Consider the following 25205-nt stretch of genomic DNA (forward strand, 5'->3'; position numbering starts at 1 on the left):
AAACAGCAGAATTACATTCTTCCTTTGTCAGTTAACTTCACTCCTAAATGAGAAATATCTCTGGTCCTCTAACTCCCAATCATCAAATTTCTACAGTGGCACCCAGAAACTACCATTAGTCAGGAAAAATAACAATCAAGAATAGAGAGAAGCCTATAGGTCCTTTCATCTTCCTAACATCAATGTTTATGAATAAAGTAGCCTCTACAGCTTAACAATAGAGAGACCAGTACCTGAATTCTGTGGTGGTCAGTTTTATGTTAGCCAAATCGAAATTGGCATAGCAAGAGCACAAGCCTCTGCATGGTCAGAGTTCATGAACCTGTTTTTGGTCACTTAACAGCTGCATGATCTTCAGCAAGTAGCATATCATCTATTCCTCTGTTGAGTACAAGAATGGTACTTTCCCCGTTATCGTGAGAATTGGATGCACTCATTTAATACATTAATTAATATAGAAAACCTCTTAGGACACAACTTGGCTCCAAGTAAAATCTGAGTCAGAGCTTGCTTTTGTTATCACCACCACGATCAAAACTACTCACTTACAGTTTTCTATTTAAAAGGCACAGTAATTTCCACCTCATTGGGCACAGGATTCAACAAAGAACTTGGATCAAAGCTTGACGCATTTCATTTGTTCTCATATTTATTATAATGCAATTAGGATTATACTTATCAAAATGATTTATAGAGAAGTTTGACAAAGCACTCAATATATTTCTCATTTAGTTTTGCCTTCAACTATTGACTTTCACCATTAAGATGAAAAGGACACAGTCAGAACAGTTGCAGAACACATGGGGTTGTGGGATCAACTCAGGAGGTGAGCTCTGAGAATCATAATGAAGTGACCAAGATGAGTGTCAAAATATTAGCTCTGGACCCACCTATCTTCAGAGAGCATTTTACTGTTACTGATTCATATCAGTGCAAACATTCTATAGAGCAGAGCCAACATTGGACATGGAGAAATTTGCATAGTCACCAAAGTATGGTGGCATTTGCTTGGAGGGAAGAGGATAATGGAAGTGGGAGCTGGCATAGACATCACCTTCTGCCACCTCTCTCAGTCCTCCCAGACCCCCTGCCCATCATAAAAGGGAGCACAGTGGCCCAGCGATGCTTTCTTGTACAAGAACCTATTACAAGCTCTATCTGAGCTCTGACTCAGATAGGGTCTAAGCTATCCCAAGAATGAAATGTTTTTCAGAAGTCTAAATTCTTAGGTCTAGCAAGTTTAAGTCAACAAAGAACCCCAGATTGAGAACCAGTGATTTCCCACCACACAGAAGCCACCTGCTCCAACAGTTGCTCTTTCCAAACTCATTAGAATGATGTTCAGCTTCTTTCATGTTTCCGGCAGCTTAGGATTCCGAGGGAGAAGCAGGAATACCCACCGAGCTCAACCTGGACTCTGCTGCTTAGATCTGAGGTTGCATCAAATAAACAAGCATGTTGTGGTCTCATTCAACCTCATGGAATGGAAGAAGGGATTCCTTTCCCTGGTCTTCCCCCAGCTTCTACACAGTTGAAATGGGTCTGACAGGAATTTGAAGGTGTTGACTTGGACCTTTGGGGTTTCAGCATGCTCTGAATCTTTAGGTAGAATCTGCCACAATGGATGAGCGCTTTGTTGGCTTCAGAAAAGCTTTTTTAAAGAATGATTCTGGCAGAAACCACTTTATCTGCATTTCAGATGACTAGAACATCACAGTGACTGTGGTTGGAGACACCCCTTGTCATTCATGTGTTAATTGCTCTAATATACAGCCAAAATGGTGTGGACTAATTATCATTTACAAGATCACTTAAAAACTCATTCCCTGGCCTCAGGCAGGGGCTAAGAAGTCAAGTGCTATGTTCATACAAACCAATTCTAGGAAAGCTGAAGAGATTGGATGAATTCATGTTGACTTCACTTTCTTTCACTCTATAAGTCGGGAATAATATAAAGGACACAGTGAGCATGGCCAGGACCACGGGCTTGACCTTCTGCTTAGTGAATGGCTGCCACCCAATGAGCAACTCCCACCTGCCAAGCCCATCTGCTTTAAGCTCCCTGGTAGCCAGAAAGTCACAAATTATATTTTACGCGATTCCTAAAAAGTGCCAACAGTTTGGCGGGTTAGAGAGATAAAAGGATGGAGGAGACCATATCTGATCTTACACTAGAGGGATGCAACTCTAAGCTGCTATAATAAAAATCAAATCAACTTTTGGTTAATATCCAAGAAGTTTTGAAAAATCTTAGTAAAGCATAAAATATTGAAAGCAAGCAATTAACTAGAAGCAAAAATGTGATTTAGGGAGTCCTCTGAAGGCATTTTCCAAAGACAATGCTTTGAAAAGCAGTAAATAATAGGCAATCAATAAGTAATTTCCACCACGATGTACTGATCTGTAAGCAATCACTTGGTGATGATATCTGGTGATTTTCTGAAAGAACTTCAAAGTTCTACCCTATGAAAGTCCCCCAGATTAAGTCAAGACTCCATGTTTTTTTCAGCCTATTGACATGGCTGGAACACCAACATGTTAGACCCTATTTGGTAATTCTGTCATGAAGGGGCAGGTTAACCCAAGATCTCGAAGAGTCCTACTACATTTTTTCCATACTTTTTCTGCCCCTTGAAAATTCTCTTTTGCAAACAAGATGAAATGTCTCCTTGGGAAAAGTATGAACGGAGGCAGAGTGAATGGAGAAGGGGATGCCAAACCACAAGACTCATTTTACAATGCAAAAGTATCTGGCATCTCCAGACTACTCACAGATTCAACTTCACTCCAATGTCATTTATACTTTAGGCGAGTTTCCAGTGTTGGAGTCATGCTAGATAAGAACAGTCAGGGTTGAGGTAAGAATCTATTTTATGGTAAGGTAGGGAGAAAAAAACCCACTTGTATTTATGGACATTTACAAAGGTGTAAGGAAATCACCTCTTTCTAGATAGAAGATGTAGTAACTGGTGAATTTTCAACATCAAAGAAAGGTGCTATCAGAGTCTCATCAATATTGGTATATAAATATAATGATTTAATTTAAAAATTAACAACATAATGACAGACACACAGCTGACTATGCAGAGGTATTTTATGCTATCTATTGTTAATACACATTGGAGTTGGGTACAATGACAGTCCATTGTTTATATTCTATGCTTAGCAATCAATTGAATCAAATATTAGTCACTCGTCAGATAAAACATTTTCGAAGAAACAAACTGCTATATTTCTCCCTCAAAGAACAGAAAGCATTTTAAACACATTTTCTCAATGATGTTACACAGGAAAACAGCTTAGAAATGTTACTTTAAACAAATCCGTTCTCTGGCTACCAACAACAAGACGAATTGGAACAAATGCTTGGCTCTGTTCTTTCCAAGCCTCCTTCTGTCCACCTGTCAAAAGCAATTTTGACCCCACCAGCCCAAGAGGCAGCTTGGGAGCTATGGAATGGGCCCACTGCATGATGCCCTCTATACTGAATGCCAGCATCCTCATTAGGGATTACCCAACTCACTTGAAGCTGGGAGAGAGAAGATGGGCTGGCTGCCAAGTGTTCTTTCAACACAGATTCCAAAAGAAGATCCTGCAAAGTGTCGAAAGCCCAGATTTTCAGCAGTTCACTTTCTAGACTCTGTTACATAGCAACCATGCTTGCTCACAGAGGGTACCAACCACGTTAATATTTTGTTTAAACGACACACTGTATTAATCCTCTGGGAAAATGCAAGTTTTCCCCATCAACTTAGGTATTGTCAGATATCATCATCAACACAAAACATTTCAGGGTGGATTGATGCACTTGTTTAGTTCATTTAAGAATAGGAGGGATTGAAAATGGATCTAACAATTTTTTGGCAGCCAGAGCAAAAGGTGGCTCTTGCCTGTAACCATTTGTGCTAATATTATTAAAAGTACATTAGCATGCATTTAATATGTGCATAATGCCCTTTAGTTAAAAGATGGCTTCTACAGTTGCATTCTGAAAGATACTCATTTCATTCCAATCCTTGATTTGAAAAGTGATAACTCAATTGCACTAAATACTCTTAGGGTTTCAGTTCATTTGAATCACACCAACACAGACAAAATTAAAACAGAAGAGGAATTCGGCAGAGTAGACAGGAACCCCCAGGAGCTGAGCTGCTGTGGGCCTTCCTGGAGGTATATTACATAAAAGGATGAAGAAACCAATCAACCACACTTGAAAATTAACTTGAGAGAAAACCCAAACCTTCCCTTTAGGATTACAGATGCACCAGCAGTAGTGTTCCAGACCACCTCTGTCCCAAGTCTCTGTTCATAGCAGCCTGTTAGCATCCGCATGAGAAAAACAAAAAGTACCGGGTTGAGAAACATTTGCCTCAGATAAGTAAAAGATGCCCAAGTGGATTTATGAGGAGGGGTTTAATAAGGGAGGGGCTTGTGTAAAAGCTGTTCCCTTTTCAACCATCACATTAGTTTAAATTCACATTCCTTTTCGAGGTTATGTGGCCAACAATTAAGTTGAGTTAAAACCGTCAACATTTTATTTTCTGATTATATAATCACCAAGTGCCCCCTGGGAAAGATTTTGAAAAGTAGCAATGGTACACAGAGGAAAAATTCAGACCACTCTGCAGGCTGCCACCCACAGCCAGCCACCTACCTATATGGGCAGGCATACACCTAGGGGCATGAGGCAATTGTTGATTTTATGTTTTTAAGACTATCTAAAGATCCAAAAGCCATTTCTATTTCCACAGTCCTTTGCAGTTTGTGTAGAAAAAAAAAAGAGAAAAAGAAAATTGTGTCCTGTTGCATCACTCCAGCAACTTAACCATCAGCTAAGTACCTCCATGTCCACATTGCATGTCAGATATTTCTACAGTGACCTCCCCAGCATGCTCAGTCTGTAGTGAAACATAGGACTTGGATAAAAGTCCCTTAACTTTTCTGGGCTGAAGAATGGGGCAATCACTGAAAAATAAACTGGCATCGTTCAGTCCTGTTTACTATGCTTTGGATTCTTAGAGAAACACTGGTCGTGAGCGATTCCTGAAGAACGGAAGAGTCCCTGCCTCCCTCTGGAAAGTAAACCACTGCCATGCAGTCTCCCCTCCTCATTTTTGTCCCACGGTACCAGCAGAGAGCAGGACTTCTGCCATACAAAAGACACCAAGCAAGGACTGCATGACAGCAATAGCATCTCCCCAGGATGGAAATCTTCCCACCTTCCCACCATTACGTCATGGCTCTGTGGGTACCAAATCGCTGCCCCAATTCCAAAGACTTCCTGGGCTCCCAAAATGCCAGCTGACTTGGATGCAATGCACAATTACTGATGTCCAGATTTGACCCTCATACCCACACCCAGCACACCTGTCCCAGCAAGGTAAGGAGAAAATCTGACCCAGAGAAGGATTAATATAACAGACTCTCCACATTTTTAGAAAGTTCTCTTGAAATAACAACAAAATGAGAAAAATCCTTTTAAGCCACCGAACATTTGGTACCTGGTACTTGTGTCTGTCAAGTGACAGACACATTTATCCAAAGGGCTTTCTGGCTGGATTTTCCTTCTTTCTGTTTCAACCATTTAGTTTCCAAAATCCAGCTAATATTAATAATTAGTGACACTGCTTCTTAAAGGGCAATTGGGGAAGAAAAAGAGTGAGAGAGAGAGAGAGAGAGAGAGAGAGAGAGAGAGAGAGAGAGAGAGAGAGAGAGAGAGAGAGAGAAGAAATCCTTTAAAGACAGCTTTCCCATTTACTTTTTCAATCTCAGAAACCAACGTGAAAGACAGACATTTCCTGGAGATTTTTCTCCACCTTTAACCCTAGAAGGGGGTCTCTGAGCTTCAATTCTCCACAATGCCAACACTGCCCAGCTGTCCTCTCATCCCCCCCCTCCACTTCTAAACTGCAAAAAGCCCCTCAAGTAAGTGACTCCCCCGGCGGCAGCACCGTGAAAGCATTCATTTCCGCAGGAGCCCTCCGCTCAGTCTTTGAGGTCTAAGATATCTCCTCCCTGGAAAGTGCTCCGGCTGATGTTTATATTTGCTGCAAACCTACGCTCCCTGCTGAGCAGAAGCATCTACTGTTGCATCGCTACATTCCCAAAGCCGGCGCGATCTCAAACTAGGGAGAAAATAAAGTCCAGATGCAGGGGAGACCAGGGATTTGGCATCTATGGAGAAAAAGTGCAAAGCAGCTCCATCCTCTAGCCCAGGCGTGGAGGAAGGACTGCCAAGTCTTTCTTCCTTAATTCTTCGGAGAAAGCCATGGGAACTGCTTTGGAGGGTAGTGTGGGGGCCCTGGGAGTCCTTCCCCTCTACCTGGGACGAATGCAAGGGGGGCCGGAGAGTGAAAAGTTTGCACAACGGGGTGGTGGTGGTGGGACGCCTTGGGGTGCCACCTAACCTAAATGACACTTTCTCCAGCTAGCTAGAGACCCCAAAGGAGGCGTACTGGGAGCCGGCAAGGACCGTGTGAACCCGAACAGGAGCACCAGGCGCTGGGGGGGGGGGGGGGTTTGTGCGTTGGGGTCCTGACAGCATGCTTGCAAGGTTGCAAGGTCCCAGCAGGGCAAGAAGGGTTGCCAACCACAAAGCGCTGGCTGGGAGCGCGCGTCTCAACCTTTTACTCCCCGGCGGTGGCCGGGTGCATGCAGCTCGCGGGGCCGCCGGGCCGAACCTCCTGCGCCCGGGCGCACAGCGATCATCTCTCTCCCTTACCTTGCTGGTTCTCCATGTTCGCGGCTGCTGCCGACTCCACCGCTGCAGCCGAGGCGCTGCCCGCCGCCGCCGCCGCTGCCGCTCCCGGGCCGGGGCCGGGCCCGGGGCCGCCTCCGCTGCTCAGTTCCGCCAGTCTCCGGTTGGTGGCCGTGAGTTCGGCTCGCAGGTTGGTCACCTCCTGGCTGGCCGACTGGACCGCCCCATCGATGCGGAGCGCGAGCTGCTTATTGTCTTCCATCATGCTCAGGATTTTGGCCTGGGGGCGAGAGAGGTGACAAAGAGCTGCATGATGCGCTGGGGTCGCCGGGGCTGGCTTGCTCCCCCTGTCTCTACCTGTTGGGTTCCCCCAATACCGCCACCAACACCAACACCAACCACCACGGCCGGGCTTGCTCCCCCCCAAGCGCCCCGACCCCCAGGCACGGGCGCTGGAATGACAGCGGCGCCTTCAGCCCGAGCCGCGGCAGTGGCGCGGGGAAAGGAGGAGAAGGAGGAGGTGGAGGAGGAGGAGGAGGAGAAATGGGAGGTGGACGCGGAGCAGGAGGAGGAGGAGCAGCCGCGATCGAGGAGACCCCAGCGCCCAGCACGGCTTGGAGGACACGGCGCGCCCCGGCACTCTTTCCATGGAGCCTACCATTGGCCATGCGCTCTGGAGGGGGCCTGGGTCGGGGGCTAAGGGCGCACCCTGGACCTCACGGGCTCCCACTTCACGGACACTCCTCCCGGAGGGCGGGAGGCAGCGGGATGCAAGCTGCTGGGGGCCCAAGATGGTGCCCCCGGCTCAGGGTAGAGGACCCTGGGGTCCCAGGCCGGCTGTAGGTCCCCTCCCGGGAACGGTGGGGCTGCCTCGCCCTGGTGAGCTAGCGCCCCGAGCAGAGCTGGGGTTGGGGAGGAGGTGGAGGCTTTGCAGAAAGAGAGAGAGAGGGGGGGGTGCTCGGAAAGGGGGCCCTGGAGGGAAGCAGGGATGGAGCCTGGAGTGAGAACCGGGTGGGGGGCTATTTGCTGGAGCTAAGGAGCAGCCGACTTTGGCTTTGCTGTTTCTCTGAAAATGTGGCTTGAGGACTGTGCAGCGGTAGGGAGCAAGTCTAGTGCCTCTTGTGCGTCTCAACTCTCCACTTCACCCCTAAGCGGCCCCCCAACTTGTGCTGATCCCCCCCCCTTCCTTTCCTCCTGAGAAAAGACGCTAGGTCCTTCACCCTTCTAGGATGTTGTTCTTGCTTTCTACCCACTCCATCCCCCAAGGGCTCTGAACCGTAGCTGGGAGATTTGACGTAGTCTGGTCCTAAGCTGGTGCCCCAGTACTATGGAGGGTGGTGGGCTGCTAAGGACACGAGGAAGTCAGGAGAGAAGACAGAAGAAATCACTGGAATTCCTCTATTTCTTCCCAACTGGGATAGGAATGGAGACCTGCTGCCTCAGTTTACCTCCTCCCTCCTCCCAGACAGCTGACAGTGCTTTTCCAGCCAGAGCACAGGCTTTGCTTTTTTTTTTTTTTTCTTTTTTAAACTCTAGATTCCTGCCACCAGACCCTGTTACCATGGTAAGCTTTATTCCATGCAAATAGGCCAATTTAAAATAGCCAGGGTCGCCCCCAGATGTCAGTGCTCCACCATTCCTTCTCCAACTCTCCCTGGGACAAGTGCTCAGAGCCTGTTACAGATATGATGTTGAGGGTCACAGAGAATATGCAGCTTTCCAAGCAACCACATTTAGTAGACGCCTGTTGTATGCACAATGCTTAACATGCATTCTCATCTCTTTGGAGTAAAGAACATTGCCCCCGTTTTAGAGATGAGGAGATTGAGGTCCTGGATAGAGGTTAAGCAACTTGCCCAAGAGACCCATAGAAGCCAGGGAAAAACCAGGACTGGAAATGGGCCAAGTAAGTTTCACTGTGCTTTGAAGCTAGTTTTTCCCTGCCCTCCTTCTATATGGAATCATAAAAACACATTCCTGCTCCATCCCTCCAATCCAGAGCCATCCCCTGTGACCTCTAACAAGGTTTGGCAGGAGAAGAGGGCAGTATTAGGTGGTGGAACATGTGGCAGCGGACACAGTTTTTTACTCTGTTAACTCAACAGCTAACTGGTCAGATGGGGATTAGATCTCTGGCTCAGATTTATTAGCAAAAGTTCTGGCCCATTGGACAAACTAGGGAACTTAAGCTGCCTGACTTATTTGTAAGCTGGGGTCCAGTTTTTTGGGTTCCTTCAGTGTTGTTGGGGGGTGGTGGGCATGATCAAAATTATAAACTCTGTGGGTCTTTGGAAAGGAGATTATGTGTTTCGGCACTATGAGAAAGAACTTGGTGGACTGGATTCTGGATAAAGTTAAACTTAGAACACTGAATTGTTGAAATTTCTCTTTCTCTCTCTCTTTTTAAGATTATACCCCAAATGAATGGGTTAAAAAGTTATATATTTATAAAATGAAATATTATTTGGCCACCAAAAGGAATGAAGCACTGACATACACTGCACTGTGGATAAACCTCAAAAAAGCACTAATTAGGTCTGACATGCCATTTGGAAGCCAGGCATGGAGAGAGTCACACATCAATGATTCATTTTATATGAAATTCTCCTAGATAGCCAATTTATATGAAAATCATAGAGACAGAAGGTAGACATTTAGTCATGCCTGCAAAGAGGAAAACATGGGGTCTAAGTGCTGAATGGGTACTGGATTTTATTGGGGGTAATTAAAATGTTTTGGAACTAGGTAGCGATTGAGGTTATACAACCTTGTGTATGTACTAAATGTCACTGAATTCTTTGCTTTTAAATGACGAATTTAAACAAAAAATAGTCAGCATATATGCAAATTACAAAAATAACAAGGGAGGGTAGGAGTGTTCTTAGAATAAACTTGAGAAAATTCCATTTTGAGAAGTGTGTGTGTGTGTGTGTGTGTGTACAAAGCACCCACACCTTTAGTGCTGGATTCATCCAAACTCAGAGTAATGTATCTATTTACATGCTTCCCTCCAACTCCACTGAGGCTCCGGCAGTGGAGACTGGTCAGTTTTTCATGTTTTATGTGTTATTCATCATTGCATCCTTGTCACCCAGCTTATAGTAAGTGCTCTGAAAATGAATGTGTGTGAGCGTGTTTGTACAGTAAACAAAGTGACCAAGTGTTACTCATTTTCCTCTTCAGTGAGATTATTCCCACACACCAGAATCTTCAAATCAAGTCAAAGCAAACTAAAACAAAAAAGTAAAGCACATTCCTTAGGTCCCTGTTCTCTCTCACTCTCCCTCCACTGGCCTCCACTTCAGGCCTGCTTCTTCTCCCCAGTAAAGAGAAAGCAATTGAAGTTCACTTTAGAAACTCCCAGGGTGCCTCCCAGGATCTTAAGAAATTTCATTTTTTGGAGAAATTTTTTTCTTAACAAGTAAAAAGGAGCTTTCCCCAACTGTGTCTCCTGATGTTCACTTACATACAAAAGGACCTGATCGCTGGAAGTCTGAGAACAATTATCCTCTTTCCTTCATTTAAACTCAAACCATTGAGGGGGGAGGGGGAATGCTTTATCCATTTATTCCCCCCATCCTTAACTTTTCCCACCAGCATTCCTAGGTGATCCCAGATAACAAAATAATCCAAATTTCTATCCATTCCAAGAACATTCCTAGCAAGTTCCAAGGCCAAGGGTCTACCACATTGCTGACACAATGTCACGTGAACCTTCTTTTTCTCATCAGGTGATCTTATAATTTAATTCAAAACGGAGGCACTTTTGTGATAGAAAGAGGATGCCATGAATATTTAAGCCCAGGCCATATTTAAGCCCAGTGGCATAGATTGGAATTGTCCAGAAAACCTACTTCAATAAAAGGAAAGTAATTTGGGGATCATACACTTCACCTTCCCTTGTAGACCGGCAGAGAAACCAAGATGCAGACAGAAGATGGAGAGCAGGCAACAATATTGAGTAAAGAATTAGGAGGGGGTCCAACCAGAAGCTCCTGAAAATGAACCATCCTTCTGTGAATGTGTTTCTAGCCCATAGGCTGGCTAGGCTCCTGACAGACTGTGAGGGAAACTTTCTTATGTATAAGGGAGATCCAGGGCCCTGCATTGTCTGGCCTCTTACTTCCTTTACTTCTACTCCCTTCCAATTCCCCTCAAGCTTGTTGCCTCATTCATTCATAACACAGAACTTCTTCTTTCACCTCATGTGAAATGATCTCCGAACCTCCTTTTGCCTCTGATTCTATTTCAGCCCCACGATTTAACATTTAACAATTCCTTAGTTCCTTGCATGTCTCACCATTGGCCACCATTTTGCTAATTTAAAATAGAGTTTGAGTGATTTGTTACCCGTGTTTGCTTCATTGCAATAAAGGTCTTTAATTTCTTGATCCCAAGTTCCCAAGGCAGTCCTGCTTATTCTTTATGTCTTGAAACTTCCATGAAAGTTGAAAGATATAAAACTATCTTTTCTTGGGATGATTTGACCATGGCTCACCATTCACAGCTGTGGTTCAGGCTGCTATCTAAGAAGTCAAGATTTGTGTCTACTTCCCCCTGATTACATTGCTGCTATTTAGAAAATTCTTTTCTAAACTCTGGTTAGAAAAATAAAATTCTCTTTTATACCCATGCAGTTACTTGATTTTCTCACTAAAACCTTTCTAGTTTTTTATCTCTGCCAGGGATTCAAATCACATTTACTTTCCAGGGTACTTGTTAGATTAGTTTCTTTTTTTAGACTTGCACTGACTACTTTGAGAAAAGGAAGGTAACTGTTGTCCCACCCCCGCACACAAAAAAATGAAATTTTTTCCACAAGATCACAAAACTGAACTAAAGTGTACATTGTTGGGGGGGGGGCACATTCAGAGTATCCTTCCTCTACTTATCTTCCAGTGCTCCAGAAGTGCTTGTTTAGTAGATGAAGTGAAGTGAGAATCTTCATTTCCATGGTGACCTGTTTTTTTCCCTATCTCAGCACCAGGAAGCAAGATTCATATACTCTCTCTTGCAAGGTTCAGTTCAAGTATGGGACAGGATGACAGGGTGATCTGAGAGATAAGCCAATGTGTGACAGACTCCTTAGCCCTAGGAAATGTGCTGGGCTGGACAGTGGCTATCCACAAAGGAACACCAGCATTTGCTATGCTCTGCTGCCTGCATTCCAGCTCTGAAGGTCACTCCTACTAACGGTGCTTATTACCAGGCTCCTGTAAGGCATATTTCTAGACCTCAGACTCTTTGCAGAGTTTTTCAGAATAAGGAGAAAGTCTCCTGCTACAGAGTCCCCAGAAAAGGCAAGATGAAATGTAGACCCTCACCCTCCCATCCAAACTCCCTTCCTGGCCAGCCAGACCACAGAGAAGGTGCCAGATAGCTGCATTCACAGAGAGCTACCCAGGAGTATTCATGGGCACCATGGAGACTCACTGCTTGGGGAGCCTTGGGCAGGTGCTCAAAATTGCCAGCCTTTTGTGTGAATACATAAATGTGGAAGACCCTTCCAATCCTCAGGGAGGGCTGTGAGGCTCTCTGCTTTTCTTTGCTCTGTAATGTCTGCCCCTGGCTTCCTCTCTCCTTCTCCCCAGAGTCCCTTAGGACTCCCCCTCCTCTCTGCAGATGGATGCTCTGTTTATTCCAATTGTCACCAGCGAATCCCAGCCAATCTAGAAATGTATCTTCTGTACATTTACATGATTCACTTTGGCTGAGTGGGTTTGAACATGTGCTCTAGGGAAAAGGGTAAAGCATCTCTCAGACAGGAGGAACCAGGCCTCAGGGCCCTGAGTAAGAAGTTCAGGAGACAGAGCCAAAGACGGAAGAGTGTATGCAGGCAGGGTATGTAAGAGCTAGGCTGGATTCTCCTTCCTAGCACTGCTTCCCCTTCCCCCCACTGCCATTAGTCATCCTCATCACCACAACCATGAAATGGAGGCACAATGGGAAAAAGAAACAGGAGGGAAAGCTGAGCAGAGGATTGTGGGGCTTAGGGAGAGAGCCCACAATGAGAGGAGAATGTTTGTGTACAGGCATTGATTATATGTGTGTACACTACATTTAGACATATTTAGGCATATGTGTATGCAGTATACCCATATTATTATCTATACACACAGACACATAGAGCTACATCTGTGTATATTAGGTACAATTATATAGTAATTATACAGCGCATAGCATAAACACAGACATAAGATATAGATGATAGAGAAGACACCTCACAGGTGTATTTGTGTCTATGTGTATTTATCATGTCACAGAACACAGTCATTAGATAGAGTAAATTCCTTTCTAGACTTCCTTACATGCATACAGTATATGTGTTTAATCAACCAAGTCACTTCTATTTATTTGCAAACTGCCCTTTAAGAATTGTCTCATAATTCAGAAGGTCTTTGATATGAAATAGATAAATAGAAAATCTACATACCAACCATAGACTTAAAAACATAGGACTAGGGGCTGGAGCAATGGCATAGTGGTAGGGCATTTGCTTTGCATGCAACTGACCCAAGACAGACCGTGGTTTGATCCCCCACCCCCCAGCGTCCCATGTGGTCTCCCAAACCAGGAACAATTTCTGAGTGCATAGCCAGGAGTAACCCCTGAGCATCACTGAGTGTTGCCCAAAATAGAAAACAAAAAACAAACATATATATATATGTTATATATTTAAATAAACATATATTTATATATGTTATATATTTAAAGGGCCCATTTCTTTTCATTGTTGTTTTTGTTTTGTGACCACCACTGGTGATGCTAAAGAATGACTCCTGGTAGGATTAGAGGACCATATTGAGGTGCTATGATGAAGTTTGGGTCAGCTACATACAAGGTAAGCACCTTACCCACTGTATTATCTCTCTAGTCCCAGTAGTGTCTATTTCTAGATAAAAATATTTTTTCCTTCTTGGATGTTTCTTGATTTTTTGATAGATGAATTATTCTATGCAGTGTGAGGTTTATAACAGAACTTTACTGCTGGTCTGGGATTTTGACCCCTGGTTTTGTCACAGTCTCTATGAAAACAGGAGCCAAGCTGAGTACATTTGACATGTACAACCATCTGTTGAGAACCATTATGTCACCCCCACAGTCCACTACAACTTCAAGTAGCTTGTTGGAGCACATGTCTATTCAGGTCCTGGTGGTCTCTTGAACTGGCTGACGTTTTATTTTCTAGAGCAGTCTCTGAGAGAAACAACCCCCAACAAGATTAAAGAAAATAGGGTCCTGACTCTAGCTATTTATAGTTCAGTTTTAATTTCTTATTCTAATAAAGCAACTGACTCTATTGATGTTAACTGACATCACCCATGATTTTATTTTCAGCTTCTTTGCAGGAGCTCTGTTCTTAGACAAGGGTTTACATTCTTACTAGTTCTATGACATGGATAAACCATAGAATTGATCCTCAACTGCCTTATTTGTGGAATGAGATAGTATTATTACCTACTTCAGAGACTTGCGAGGAAGGTAATGAATGCATGCAATGGATGCATATGAAAGCATCTGGGAGAGTGTATGGTACCTGAGAATTAATAAAAGTTGTCAATGATGCAGACCCAGTAGTTGAAGATGATGATGCTAGTGTTGGTGACAGCCATAACTGCAATGGTGGTGTCCCATTCTTTGGACATCCATCATGGCTTTCCACAGTACTCATCATCCACTTATTTCTACTAATTTGGACCAAATCCCCAAACTGAAGATAAGACTTTCTTTGTCCTTTCAACAGACCAAGAAAAATTGAAGATTCCAAAGCTTGAGTCATACATATCTATCAACAAAACAGCAGAACCAAGTTCAAGCCCAGCAGTGTCTGATTCTATGACCTCACCTTTCATTTTCTCCAGAGGATGGGTTCCCAGATCTGTATGCAGTGATGTCTTGAGGGGACTTCTGTGTCACATCAAACTACATCATGCCTTTTATTTCCTGTGAAAAGCACTAATCTGATGAAGAAGCAGCAAGGGAGTTGCTGCTCTGTGGCAATGGGCTGGTTCTTCCAGACCCAGGGGACCCATTTGGTAAATTAGTTCTTCCAGTTTAAGAAAATTTCCCCTAGTGACTTAAAATACTTCAAAGACCCACCTTAAGTGGGTAATTTATTCTTTACTCATAGATCATATACTTCTTCTGATCTTCATCTCCTAAAACTTGTTTCTTACTTTCTGGAGTATGTTATTATAATAATAATAGTAGAAATAATAGTAGAAAAAACTTAGTAAGGTACAATGTGAGGTTTTCCAAAAATGATATTTTCAGGGCCTTTTTCTTACCACAATTTGCACTTTCCCAGATCTTCTCTTATTTTATTAAATGATATATTCAACACCAGTTTTTTTTTTGGGGGGGGGGCATACCCAGTGAAACTCAGGGGTTACTCCTAGCTATGTGTTCAGAAATCTCTTCTGGCTTGGGGCACCATATGGGACTAGGCTAGTGCCAGTAAGGCAGACGCTTTATCGCTCTGAGCCACCCCTCCAGCCCCTCAATAAGAGTTAAAAAAATTTATTTATTTAAGCATCATGAATACAAACATGTTCATAATTGGATTTCAGCCATAAAATGCACCAGTGCAACTTTCCCACCACCAATGTCCCTATTTCCCTCCTATCCCCTTCTGCTGTTTGTCTTTGAGACAGGCATTTTATTTCTCTCTTTATCATAGTCATGGTAGTTGGTAAAGTGGTTATTTCTTTAACTGAGCTTACCACTTTTTGTGATAAGCTTCATATCATGGGCTGATCCTTCCTGCCCTCATCTCTATTATCACTAGGTATTATTTCTATATTGCTTTTATTTTTCTTAAGTCCTACAGATGAGTGAAATTATTCTATGTTTATCTCTGTCCCTCTGACTTATTTTATTCAGCATAATAGTCTCAATGTTCATTCATGTATAGGCAAATTTCATGACTTAATTTTTCCTGACAGCTGCATGGTATTCTATTGTGTAGATATACCACAGTTTGTTGCGCCACTCATTTGTTATCTGGCATCTGGGTTGTTTCCAGATTCTGGCTATTGTAAACAGTGCTGTAATGAACATAGAAATGCAGAGGAAATTATTGTATTGTGTTTGTGTGGTCCCTAGGTATGATCTTAATAGTAGTATTGATGGATCATACCGAATTTAATTTCCAGTTTTTTTGAGGAGTATCCATATTGTTTTTCTGAAAAGCTGGACTAGACAGCATTCTGACCAACAGTAAATGAGAGTTACTTTCTCCAAATATTCATGCAAGCAATGGTTGTTCTTGTTCTTTGTGATATGTGCCAGTCTCTGTGGTGTGACTTGAAACCTCATTGCTATTTTGATTTGCGTCTACTGGTAATTAGTGATGTGTAGCATTTTTTAATGCCTTTTTGGCCATCTGTAGTTTTTATTTGAGGAAATGTCTGTTTATTTCTCGTTTTTTTTTTTTTTTGATGAGGTTACATGTTTTTTTTTTTCCTTGTTACATTCTGTACCTTGTATATCTGATAGGTATAAGTTGAATAGTTTTTCCTGTTCCATGGGTAACGTTTTACCCTAGTTGCTATTTCCATTAGATTGCAGAAACTTCTCAATTTAAAGTAGTACCATTTGTTTATTTCTGCTTCCACTTGTTTGGACAATGGTGTTTTCTCCTTGAAGATGCTTTTAGTTTCAATGTCATGGAGTGTTTTTTCTATGTTTTCTTCTATATACCTTACAATTTCAGGTCTAATATAAAGGTCTTTAATCCATTTTGATTTAATTTTTGTGCATGGTGTTAGAGGCCTGTGTTTGCTTTTTTGCATGTGGCTGATTGCTATGGCAAGTACTTCCAGTACTATATTGAATAAAAGTGGGGAGAGGAAACAACCTTGCCTTGTACCAGATATTAGGAAAAATACTTTCAGTTTTTCTCCATTAAATATAGTATTTGCCATGGGCTTGTGGTAAATGGCCTTGACTCTATTGAGAAATGTTCCTTCCATTCCCATTTTGTTCATTTTTTTAATCATGAGTGGATATTGGACTTTATCAAATGCTTTCTCTGCATTTATTGATATGATCATATGTTTTTATTTTTCCTTTTGTTGATGTGATGCATTATGTTGATTGACTTGCACATATTGAACTATCCTTGCATCTCTGGAATGAATCCTAACTGGTCATGGTGTATATGACTTTCTTGATGAGGTGTTGGGTTGTATTTGTAGGATTTTGTTCAGGTTCTTTGTATCTGTGTTCATTGGGTATATTAATCTGTATTTCTTTTTTTGTGGCATCTCTGTCTTCTTTCAATTACAGGGTGATGTTAGTTTATAAAAATATTTCAAAGTGTTTCTATGTCTTTAATTTTATGGAAGAGCCTGAAAAGTATAGGCAGTAGGTCCTCTTAGAAGGTTTGAAATAATTTGTTAGTGAATCCATCTGGACTTCGGTTTTTGTTTTTGGGAAGACTTTTGATTACCATTTTAATTTCCTCAATAGTGATGAGTCTGTTCATATATACTAGTTCATCTTGGTTCAACTTTGGGAGGTTATAAGAGTCCAAGAATTTATAGATTTTTTTATGTTCTCTTGTTTTGTGGAATAGAATTTCTCAAAGTAATCTCTGATTACCCTTTCAATTTCTGTATTATCTATAGTAATCTTCCCCCTTTTTACAAATTAGGTTTATTAAATTTCTCTTTTATTAAACTTGTTTATTTTTTAAAAGAACCAAGTCTTGCTTTCATTGATCTTTCTGATTGTCTTTTTGATTTCTCATTTATTGATTTCTGCTCTAAGCTTTTTTACTTTCCATGTTTTTCTATTTTTGGTTCATTTTGTTGAATACTTTACAATTTTATAATCTGTGTCATTAAGTTATTTATGTAGGCCACTTATTCCTTCCTGATGAATACCTTGAAATGCTATAAATTTTCCTCTTAGTACCACTTTATATGTGTCCCAAAAATTCTGATAATTTGTTTTTTTATTCATTCCCCCACCCCCCAGAAACCTTTTAATTATCTCTTTGATTTTTCTATGACCTACTGGTTGTTCAGTAGTGAGCTCTTTAATTTCCAGGTGCTAAAATTTTTCCTCTATGACTGCTTGTTATTCACTTCTAATTTTGGTGCTTTCTGATCATAGAAGGTAGTATGTACAATTTCTATCTTCTTTATTTTATGTAGGTATGTTTTATGGGCTAGTATATGGTCTACACATATATATATACACATATATAAATATATATTAGGCCAATTTCTTCCATTGCTCCTATCAAGTGGTGACAAGGCAGTTTTGAATATCCCATTTTTATTGTGTTGTTATTGATCTCTTTCTTCAAGTTTGTCAGCAGTTGTTTCATGTTTTTCAAGTCCCTCTTTGGGTGAGTTTATGTTTAGGAGTGTTATTTTTTCCTGTTGTACACATCTTTTGATTATTAAGAAATATCCATTTCTGTCCCTTGTAACTTTTAAGTCTGTCCCTTTTAAGTCTAAAGTCTGGTTATCTGCTATTAGTATGGTAACTCCAGCCTTTTTAAGGAAGTTGTTTGCTTGAATTATTGTCCTCCAGCCTTTGAGTTTGAGTCCATGTTGGTTCTGACTATTCATATATATTTCTTTTAGGCAGAAAAATGTTAGATACAGCTTTTTCATCAATTTTTCCACTTTGTGTCTCTTAGCTAGTGCATTTAGTCTACTGATGTTGAGAATGGTAATTTTTATGGGATTTAGTGTCATTCTCATGTAGGAGTTCGGTGTGTGGTTTTGTAAGTTTCTTCTTCCTTCTTAGTACATTTCTTTCTACTAAAGTTGTTTGATAGAAAAAATTCCCCGTAGGACCTGTGCTATCTAAGTCAGTATAAGGGATAGCATGACTATCATTCAAGATCACAAGAGAGGGTACTATATTAGATACCAATCAACCAACAAACCAACCACTAGAAGAATTAAGACCTTAATATCATTGGGTGACTAACTCATTACAAGTGAGTCTTAGATGTATCCATAGTCCTACACTTTATCAAGACCTGGGAAAAAGAGAAGTAAGACTCTAAAGTTAAATAAATCTTACAGCACTAATATGTCTGGAAAAATGGTCAAGAGCCAAACAGGACAGATTATCTTATTAGTGTGACCCAAAGAACTGTCCCTTCACCATCAGCCTCAGTCTTCCAGGATGAGATGTGCTATACATTGTTAGAAAGAACACACACACACATATATATATATATACACATATATATGTATATATATGTATGTATATATATTGGTATATATGTATATATATTGGTATATATATATGTATATGTATATATATATTGGTTTTTGGGTCACACCCAGCAGTGCTCAGGGGTTACTCCTGGATTTATGCTCAGAAATTGCTTCTGGCAGGCTCAGGGGACCATATGGGATGCCAGGATTTGAACCTCTGTCCTTCTGAATGCAAGTCAAATGCCCTACCTTCATGCTATCTCTCTGGTCCTAGAAAGGACCTATGGGGGTAATATGCTATCCTTATCAATAGAATTGTGACATTTTTATGTTTATCTTAATAAAATATCTTTTTATTGCTTCATCTGTCTTAATTTATGCCATGGTGATATAAAATAATGCATAACCTAATACTTAGAAGCACAGAAGTCATGTGCTTTTTACTAAGACTATATATTTTTCAAGTGTGCATGTGGTGCAAAAAGAAAGTAGAATTATTGAGATCAATGCCTGTAGGCCATTGTGCTCTTGGTCTGCCCAGTGCCATTTTGTGTTGTAGTAAAGTGGTGCTTAGCATGTTGGCTCAAAAACAGCTGGATTCCAGATACTTTTCCTTTTTGAAAACCAAGAACTTTGAAGTTTAATATTGACATGGTAGGTAGAAGCACATTCTCTGCTCCTTGCATCACAACCTGTGACATATATATACACACACATATGCAAAGACACAAGTACACACATTCTGTTTCACTCCTGCCATATATTTCTCTATTTTTTTTTACTTTTTTTTTTAAAGTAGGCATTGATGGGACGGTAGGCACTGAGGAGAGAGACTTTATCTACCTTCTTATTTATTTATTTATTTATTTATTTTATTTTTTATTTTATTTATTTATTTATTTTATCTACCTTCTTTACCAATGTTTTCTAGAGCATCCAAATGCACATTCCCAATCCTGGGAGTGAATTTGGTTTCATCCTTATCATGCACACCCACCCCCCCCCCATCACTGGGATAGTGAGTACAGGAATGTGTCTGTTTAACTCTAAAAATAAGAATATGGGGCCCGGAGAGATAACACAGCGGTGTTTGCCTTGCAAGCAGCCGATCCAGGACCAAAGGTGGTTGGTTCAAATCCCGGTGTCCCATATGGTCCCCCCGTGCCTGCCAGGAGCTATTTCTGAGCAGACAGCCAGGAGTAACCCCTGAGCACAGCCGGGTGTGGCCCAAAAACAAAAACAAAAACAAAATAAGAATATGTCTGTCCCAATCAAAGACATAAAATGGTTCAGAAAAAAAATAAATGGTTTAAGTTCTTACCCCAGCCAATGAGGCACCTCCAGGAATCCTTCAAATAGCTACTTCACTGAGACCTCAGTGCTTTGGAGGACTGGGGCAGACTAAATCTTCCAGGTGGGCTTGGGAAAGCAAAGGAAGACATACCTAATCTATCATTCTTTGTCCATTAGAATACTTCAAACCAAGTGTGAAGTCAGTGAAAATATTGTGAGAAATGAATGGTGAGAGCTACCACATTCACAGCATCTTTGTGCAGCTGAAGGAAGATTCTTTTTCTTCCTCTAAATGAAGGATGATTTCTCCCTACCTCTGAGTGAAGGATGATTTCTTCCCTTCCTCCATATGAAGAAAGATTTCTTCTCTTCTTCCAGGCATTGCAGCCCTGAGGAGGACACAGCCCCAGAGAGTAGTCCCAGCTAAGCTGTTGCTGGTTGTCTTTGGAAACCCACCAAGAAAGTGGTCATATATATTACTTACTGAACAGATTTGTGTGGCTAGAGCTCCTAAGAAGCATTCAGGGAGACTGCAGGTCATTCTCAGAAGTTCTCAGACCAATCAGCCAGGTGGTTCAATGTTTAAGCCCTTAAAAAAAAAACCCTGCAATTCAGTGTTGCTCATGTCAAACAGACATGAGGGCTACTAGGAAACCTCTGAAAGTTCTGGGGGAATCAACTGATGACAGGGGTCAAACCTAGGTTCATGCAAGTGAAATCTGTGTACCTCTGACATTCACCAGCTCTAGTTCTCTCACTAGTTCTACTTTTATTGTCATAACTCAGAAGGTATCTACAGTGAAATCTTATTTTATAGGGGTTTTGTTATTTCTGGTGTTAGGTTCAAGGTAGCATATTTTTTTACAGATCTGTGTAATTTTATGTAAAGAACATGGAATAAAGTTATAGTACATTTATTATAATTTAATTTTAGTGACATTATAGAACTTTTTATGAACATATTTATGTCTTAAGGAAAGGCTAAGTCAGCAGATAGGTTTGGAATCCAGTTTTTCCTGACAGTACACATGGAAGGAGAGCTTTGATAATGATAAGCAATAATACTTTTAGAGGGTTCTGAGATCACAAGATCACAAAGTCACTCCCTCCATTTAAGCTAGTCCTTCAAGGGAAAAGCTACTTCTCTGTCTTCCATTTTACAGATGAGAAAACTGAAGTTTATAAAGGTGAACTCATTCAAGGTCAACTGACCAGTGGAAGGACTAGAATGCAGACTCAGGTCCATAGGATCTCGACGTATGAATGCTGCTTTTGTATGCCCACATTACACTGAAACTTGTTCTTAGTGCTGTTGAAATTTAAGGCACAGGAAAGATAAGATGAATGGGCAATCCTGAACAGAAAATAGTAAGGTAACAATGATTTGGATGAGAGGTGGGGCAGAAGGGGAACATAATGAAATAGACTTCATCATTTGCCATTTGCTTCTGAAATTCTTGGCTTTTCCATAGAAGGAGAACTCGAACATCTCTGTTCAGGTCTAGGATACCCACAGCTCAGCTGGTCTGATTTTCTTTCTGCATACTTTAATAATTTAAATTAGCAGCAAGTGAGGAAAGGACACAACGCACTTAGTAAATTTTAAAATTTTTAGTTCTGGAAGGACCCTCTGGGCTCATTTTTCAGGTGAACAAACACAGAGCTTTGAAGTTCATTTGTTCATCTCAAGGGACCTCACGTTCAGAAGCAAGTCTCACTACTGGCATTGTTTATGTTTTCTGAAAGTGAGCTTATAATCATGGGAGATGGTCAGTAAACAGTGGCTGAACTAAATTTAATTGGGGCATTTGATTTATCCATCTATGGGGCACATCGAACAACAAAACTATATGTCAAAACCATCTGTTGTGAAAAGCTTCTGAACTTACTTTGAAGTGAAAGCCTATACTAGGAAGCATCCCTTTGATTTTCTACTTCTTTTTCTTGAAAATGATAGCAAACCTGGCAATTTTTTCTTCTTCTAGCAATTGATAACCGAACCTGAAAAAAATTTTGCTTTGGTAATCCTGACAACTTAAATCAAAAAAGGAACTCAACAATTCTCTCCTTCGTCCTTCTGACTTTCCCTGTTTGCTAGAGAACAGCTGTGACTATTTAAAATTGATTTTGATCCCTGGGAGCGGATGTGGCTTCCTTGACATGGAGCAGCCACCTGGAGATGGTGTGTGCAGTGCTGAAAAGGTGTTGGGGTTCAGCTGACACTGCTGTAATTCTATCAGAAGCTGATCTCACTTTGGGAGTGCGGGTGATGTGACACCTTCCTAACCTTGGTGTGTAGGGCTGGCATGCTCTGCTGTGTCAGGATCAGTCAGTACCCTCTCTTCATGTCCCCTATTTATGGCAGATTGCATCATTTGAACTTTCTCTTCATTCCCTTCTCAAAATGGTGCCATAAGTCATGCCCATTGCTCTGTGACTTCTTGATATGTACGCAGAATACATTTCCCAGTCATGTGACTTACTTTGGCCATATCATACAGTCAGCCGAGGCATTGAGTATATCAACATAGTTGGACTTGGTCTTTTATGGTCCTTTGATCCTCAAATGAGAAGAACATGCCCAGGAAACGGCCTCATTCCTCTCAAGCTCAGAATAAAGATTCATGAAGCAGATCTGTGCAGGCCTACAGCCTGGAGCAAACGTAGCCAAACTGTAGATGCACACCCATTAATGTCCAGATCCATAAATATTTTTTGTAAATCATTGAATATCTGAGGCTATTTATTACACAACAAAAATGGACCAATACATTATTGAAATTAACACTTTGCTGTAGATGTATGTATGCCATTCAACCCACTAGTGGAAAAGAATCAATATATGCCTGTTGGATTAACTAGCCTTCACTATAAACTGTTATGGCACATCAGCCTTCACCCTTAACAATAATAACTTTCTCTCATATATGTCAAAAACCCACCTGGGTGCAAAGAATGTCTAAATAAGCTCTTTACCTTAACCTCTTTCCCATCATGAAGTGGTCCTATCTTCCCAATAAATACTGTGACTGGCCAGCTCATTCCACATAATGGAAAGGTCTCTGGACCCACATGGCATTTCTCTTCAGCCTGGTTTGGATGATTTCCTGCAGTTACTTTGCTCCAGACCTGCTTTCCCCTTCCTCATGTATGTATGTATACATTTATTCATGTATGACAGCTTAGAAACATGGGAGAATTTATTGGGTCATCAAAGTTGGAAGTCTAGATGTAGTCCTGACCTCAGGAATTCTAGGGATTCAGTATTACAACCAGATTTCTGTTCTCGCTGTGTGTGTGCCTGCATGTATGCATGTGTGTGTGTGTTTGTTTGTGTGTGTATCAAACCCAGAACCTAACACATGCAAAGCAAGTGCCCTACCACTGAGCCGTATTGTTCTCATTTTTCATTCTCCCTTTGCCTTGGCCTTTCTTCATACCTGGGCATGACTGGAGGCAGCCTCAACTTTGTAGCATTCAATTTTAGCATTCACAGAGGAAAAAAATAATCTATTTTAGCATTTACTTTCTTGTTCCCAGAGGAGAACTTTCTTGTTCCCTGGGTCATTTATGAGGCTACTTGGTCAAAATTTCTGTGTGTATGTATGTGCCTACCTCAGAGATCCAGGAAATTACATTAGTGGCTCTAGCAGAGATACAGGGACTAGATGACATACTCTCATGGAAAAGAAGTGGTCTCTGAGAAGAAGTTTCCTGAGTACAGCCAGGTACTCATTCCTGCACCTATGACACAATTGCTTTTACCCTGAGGTGGGGCACATTATCCTGGCAGCCATTCAGGATCAACCATTCAGGTCAAGGTTTCAGGCATTCACCGAGTCAGTCTTGTCTGGAATCTCAATTTCTGCTGACTTGGTAATAAACCAAGGAAAAGTGCTTAACTTCTCTATTTTCTGGTTCACCCTTAAGATAAAGTGTGGATGACAAATGCATAACTCATCACAGGAGGATGATAAGGATTGCATAAGAGAGCATGCAAAATCCTTTCCTTTTCAGGACCCCAGAACTTACCAAAGCTAGGGTGGTTGCAACTGAAGGCTTATTGACTCCTAGATGCAGGCACCTGCCTCACCCTAGCTTACACCTTCATTCAGGAATAGCCTGTGGCCAGCAGCTTGGATACAAATACTGGTCCCTTTAGATTTCCTCTTTAGGGCCATCCTATCCCTAGAGCTTCCTGCAGATACTGGACATCAAACACATTGCCTGCATGCTTTCCCCTCTACCCACTCTGGAACTACTCTCTCCCATACATGAGTGTGCCCTTAAAGTTCTGGCCATCACTGTCTGCAGAACCTTATATAAGATTGTCCTGGTGGTTGGTACATTGGGAGTGCTCATGTGTTCTAGTTATAATTGCTGCTAATTATCCCTTATTCATTCATTCATCTACCACTCACTTGTCAGTGCCACACTAACAAGAAGTAAAAGCAGAGACCTAACTGCCTGAGAACCAAACACAGATATCCTTTACAGCTCTGTAGCCTAGGGAAAGATTTTTGGCATTTATGTGTTTCAGTTTCCATATCTGTAAAGTAGGCAATACATATTAACAGTTTCTGTCTCATTAAGTAAGATTTCACTTTCCAGACCAAAACAAAAGCTTGAGTTAGTTTTGTTTTAAACCTGTTCTTGAAACTGGAAAAGTGGTATCCAAAGTTTGCAGTTGTGCTTTATGGAAAGAGGCCCTGCAGGTGCTGGAAATGCTGGGAAGGAAGAGATCCAGATAAATCCTTCCAACATCTACAATTCAGTGGATGAGCAGATGAGCAGACAGTGCAGAGGTCCTGATGCAAGAGAATCATTGGCTTGTTTGAGAAATAGTTAAAGATTTGTATTGATTTGAAGATAAAGTCTCTGAATAGTATTGAGTAGAGAAGTGATAGTGATGACTTATGTTTCAAAATGATGCTCTCAGTGTGGCGTGGAAAAGATTCTGGGGGGGGGGCAAGAGTGGAGGTAGGACAGTTCCTGTACTAACAGTTCTTGTTATGTGATTGAATGAT

At 41.5% G+C, this 25205-nt stretch overlaps 1 protein-coding gene across 3 annotated transcripts in view; it reads right to left on the reverse strand.

The window, feature by feature from the left end:
- KAZN (kazrin, periplakin interacting protein) overlaps positions 1-25205 on the reverse strand; it is a 1232668-nt gene that overhangs the window by 443616 nt on the left and 763847 nt on the right. For all 3 annotated transcript variants that reach the window (XM_049771973.1, XM_049771975.1, XM_049771976.1), the window contains exon 3: positions 6722-6977. In XM_049771973.1, coding sequence (XP_049627930.1) covers positions 6722-6977 — 256 coding nt within the window. The remainder of the gene's footprint in view (positions 1-6721; positions 6978-25205) is intronic.

Source organism: Suncus etruscus, chromosome 4 (genome assembly GCF_024139225.1).
Source record: "Suncus etruscus isolate mSunEtr1 chromosome 4, mSunEtr1.pri.cur, whole genome shotgun sequence".
Classification (NCBI taxonomy): Eukaryota; Metazoa; Chordata; class Mammalia; order Eulipotyphla; family Soricidae; genus Suncus; species Suncus etruscus.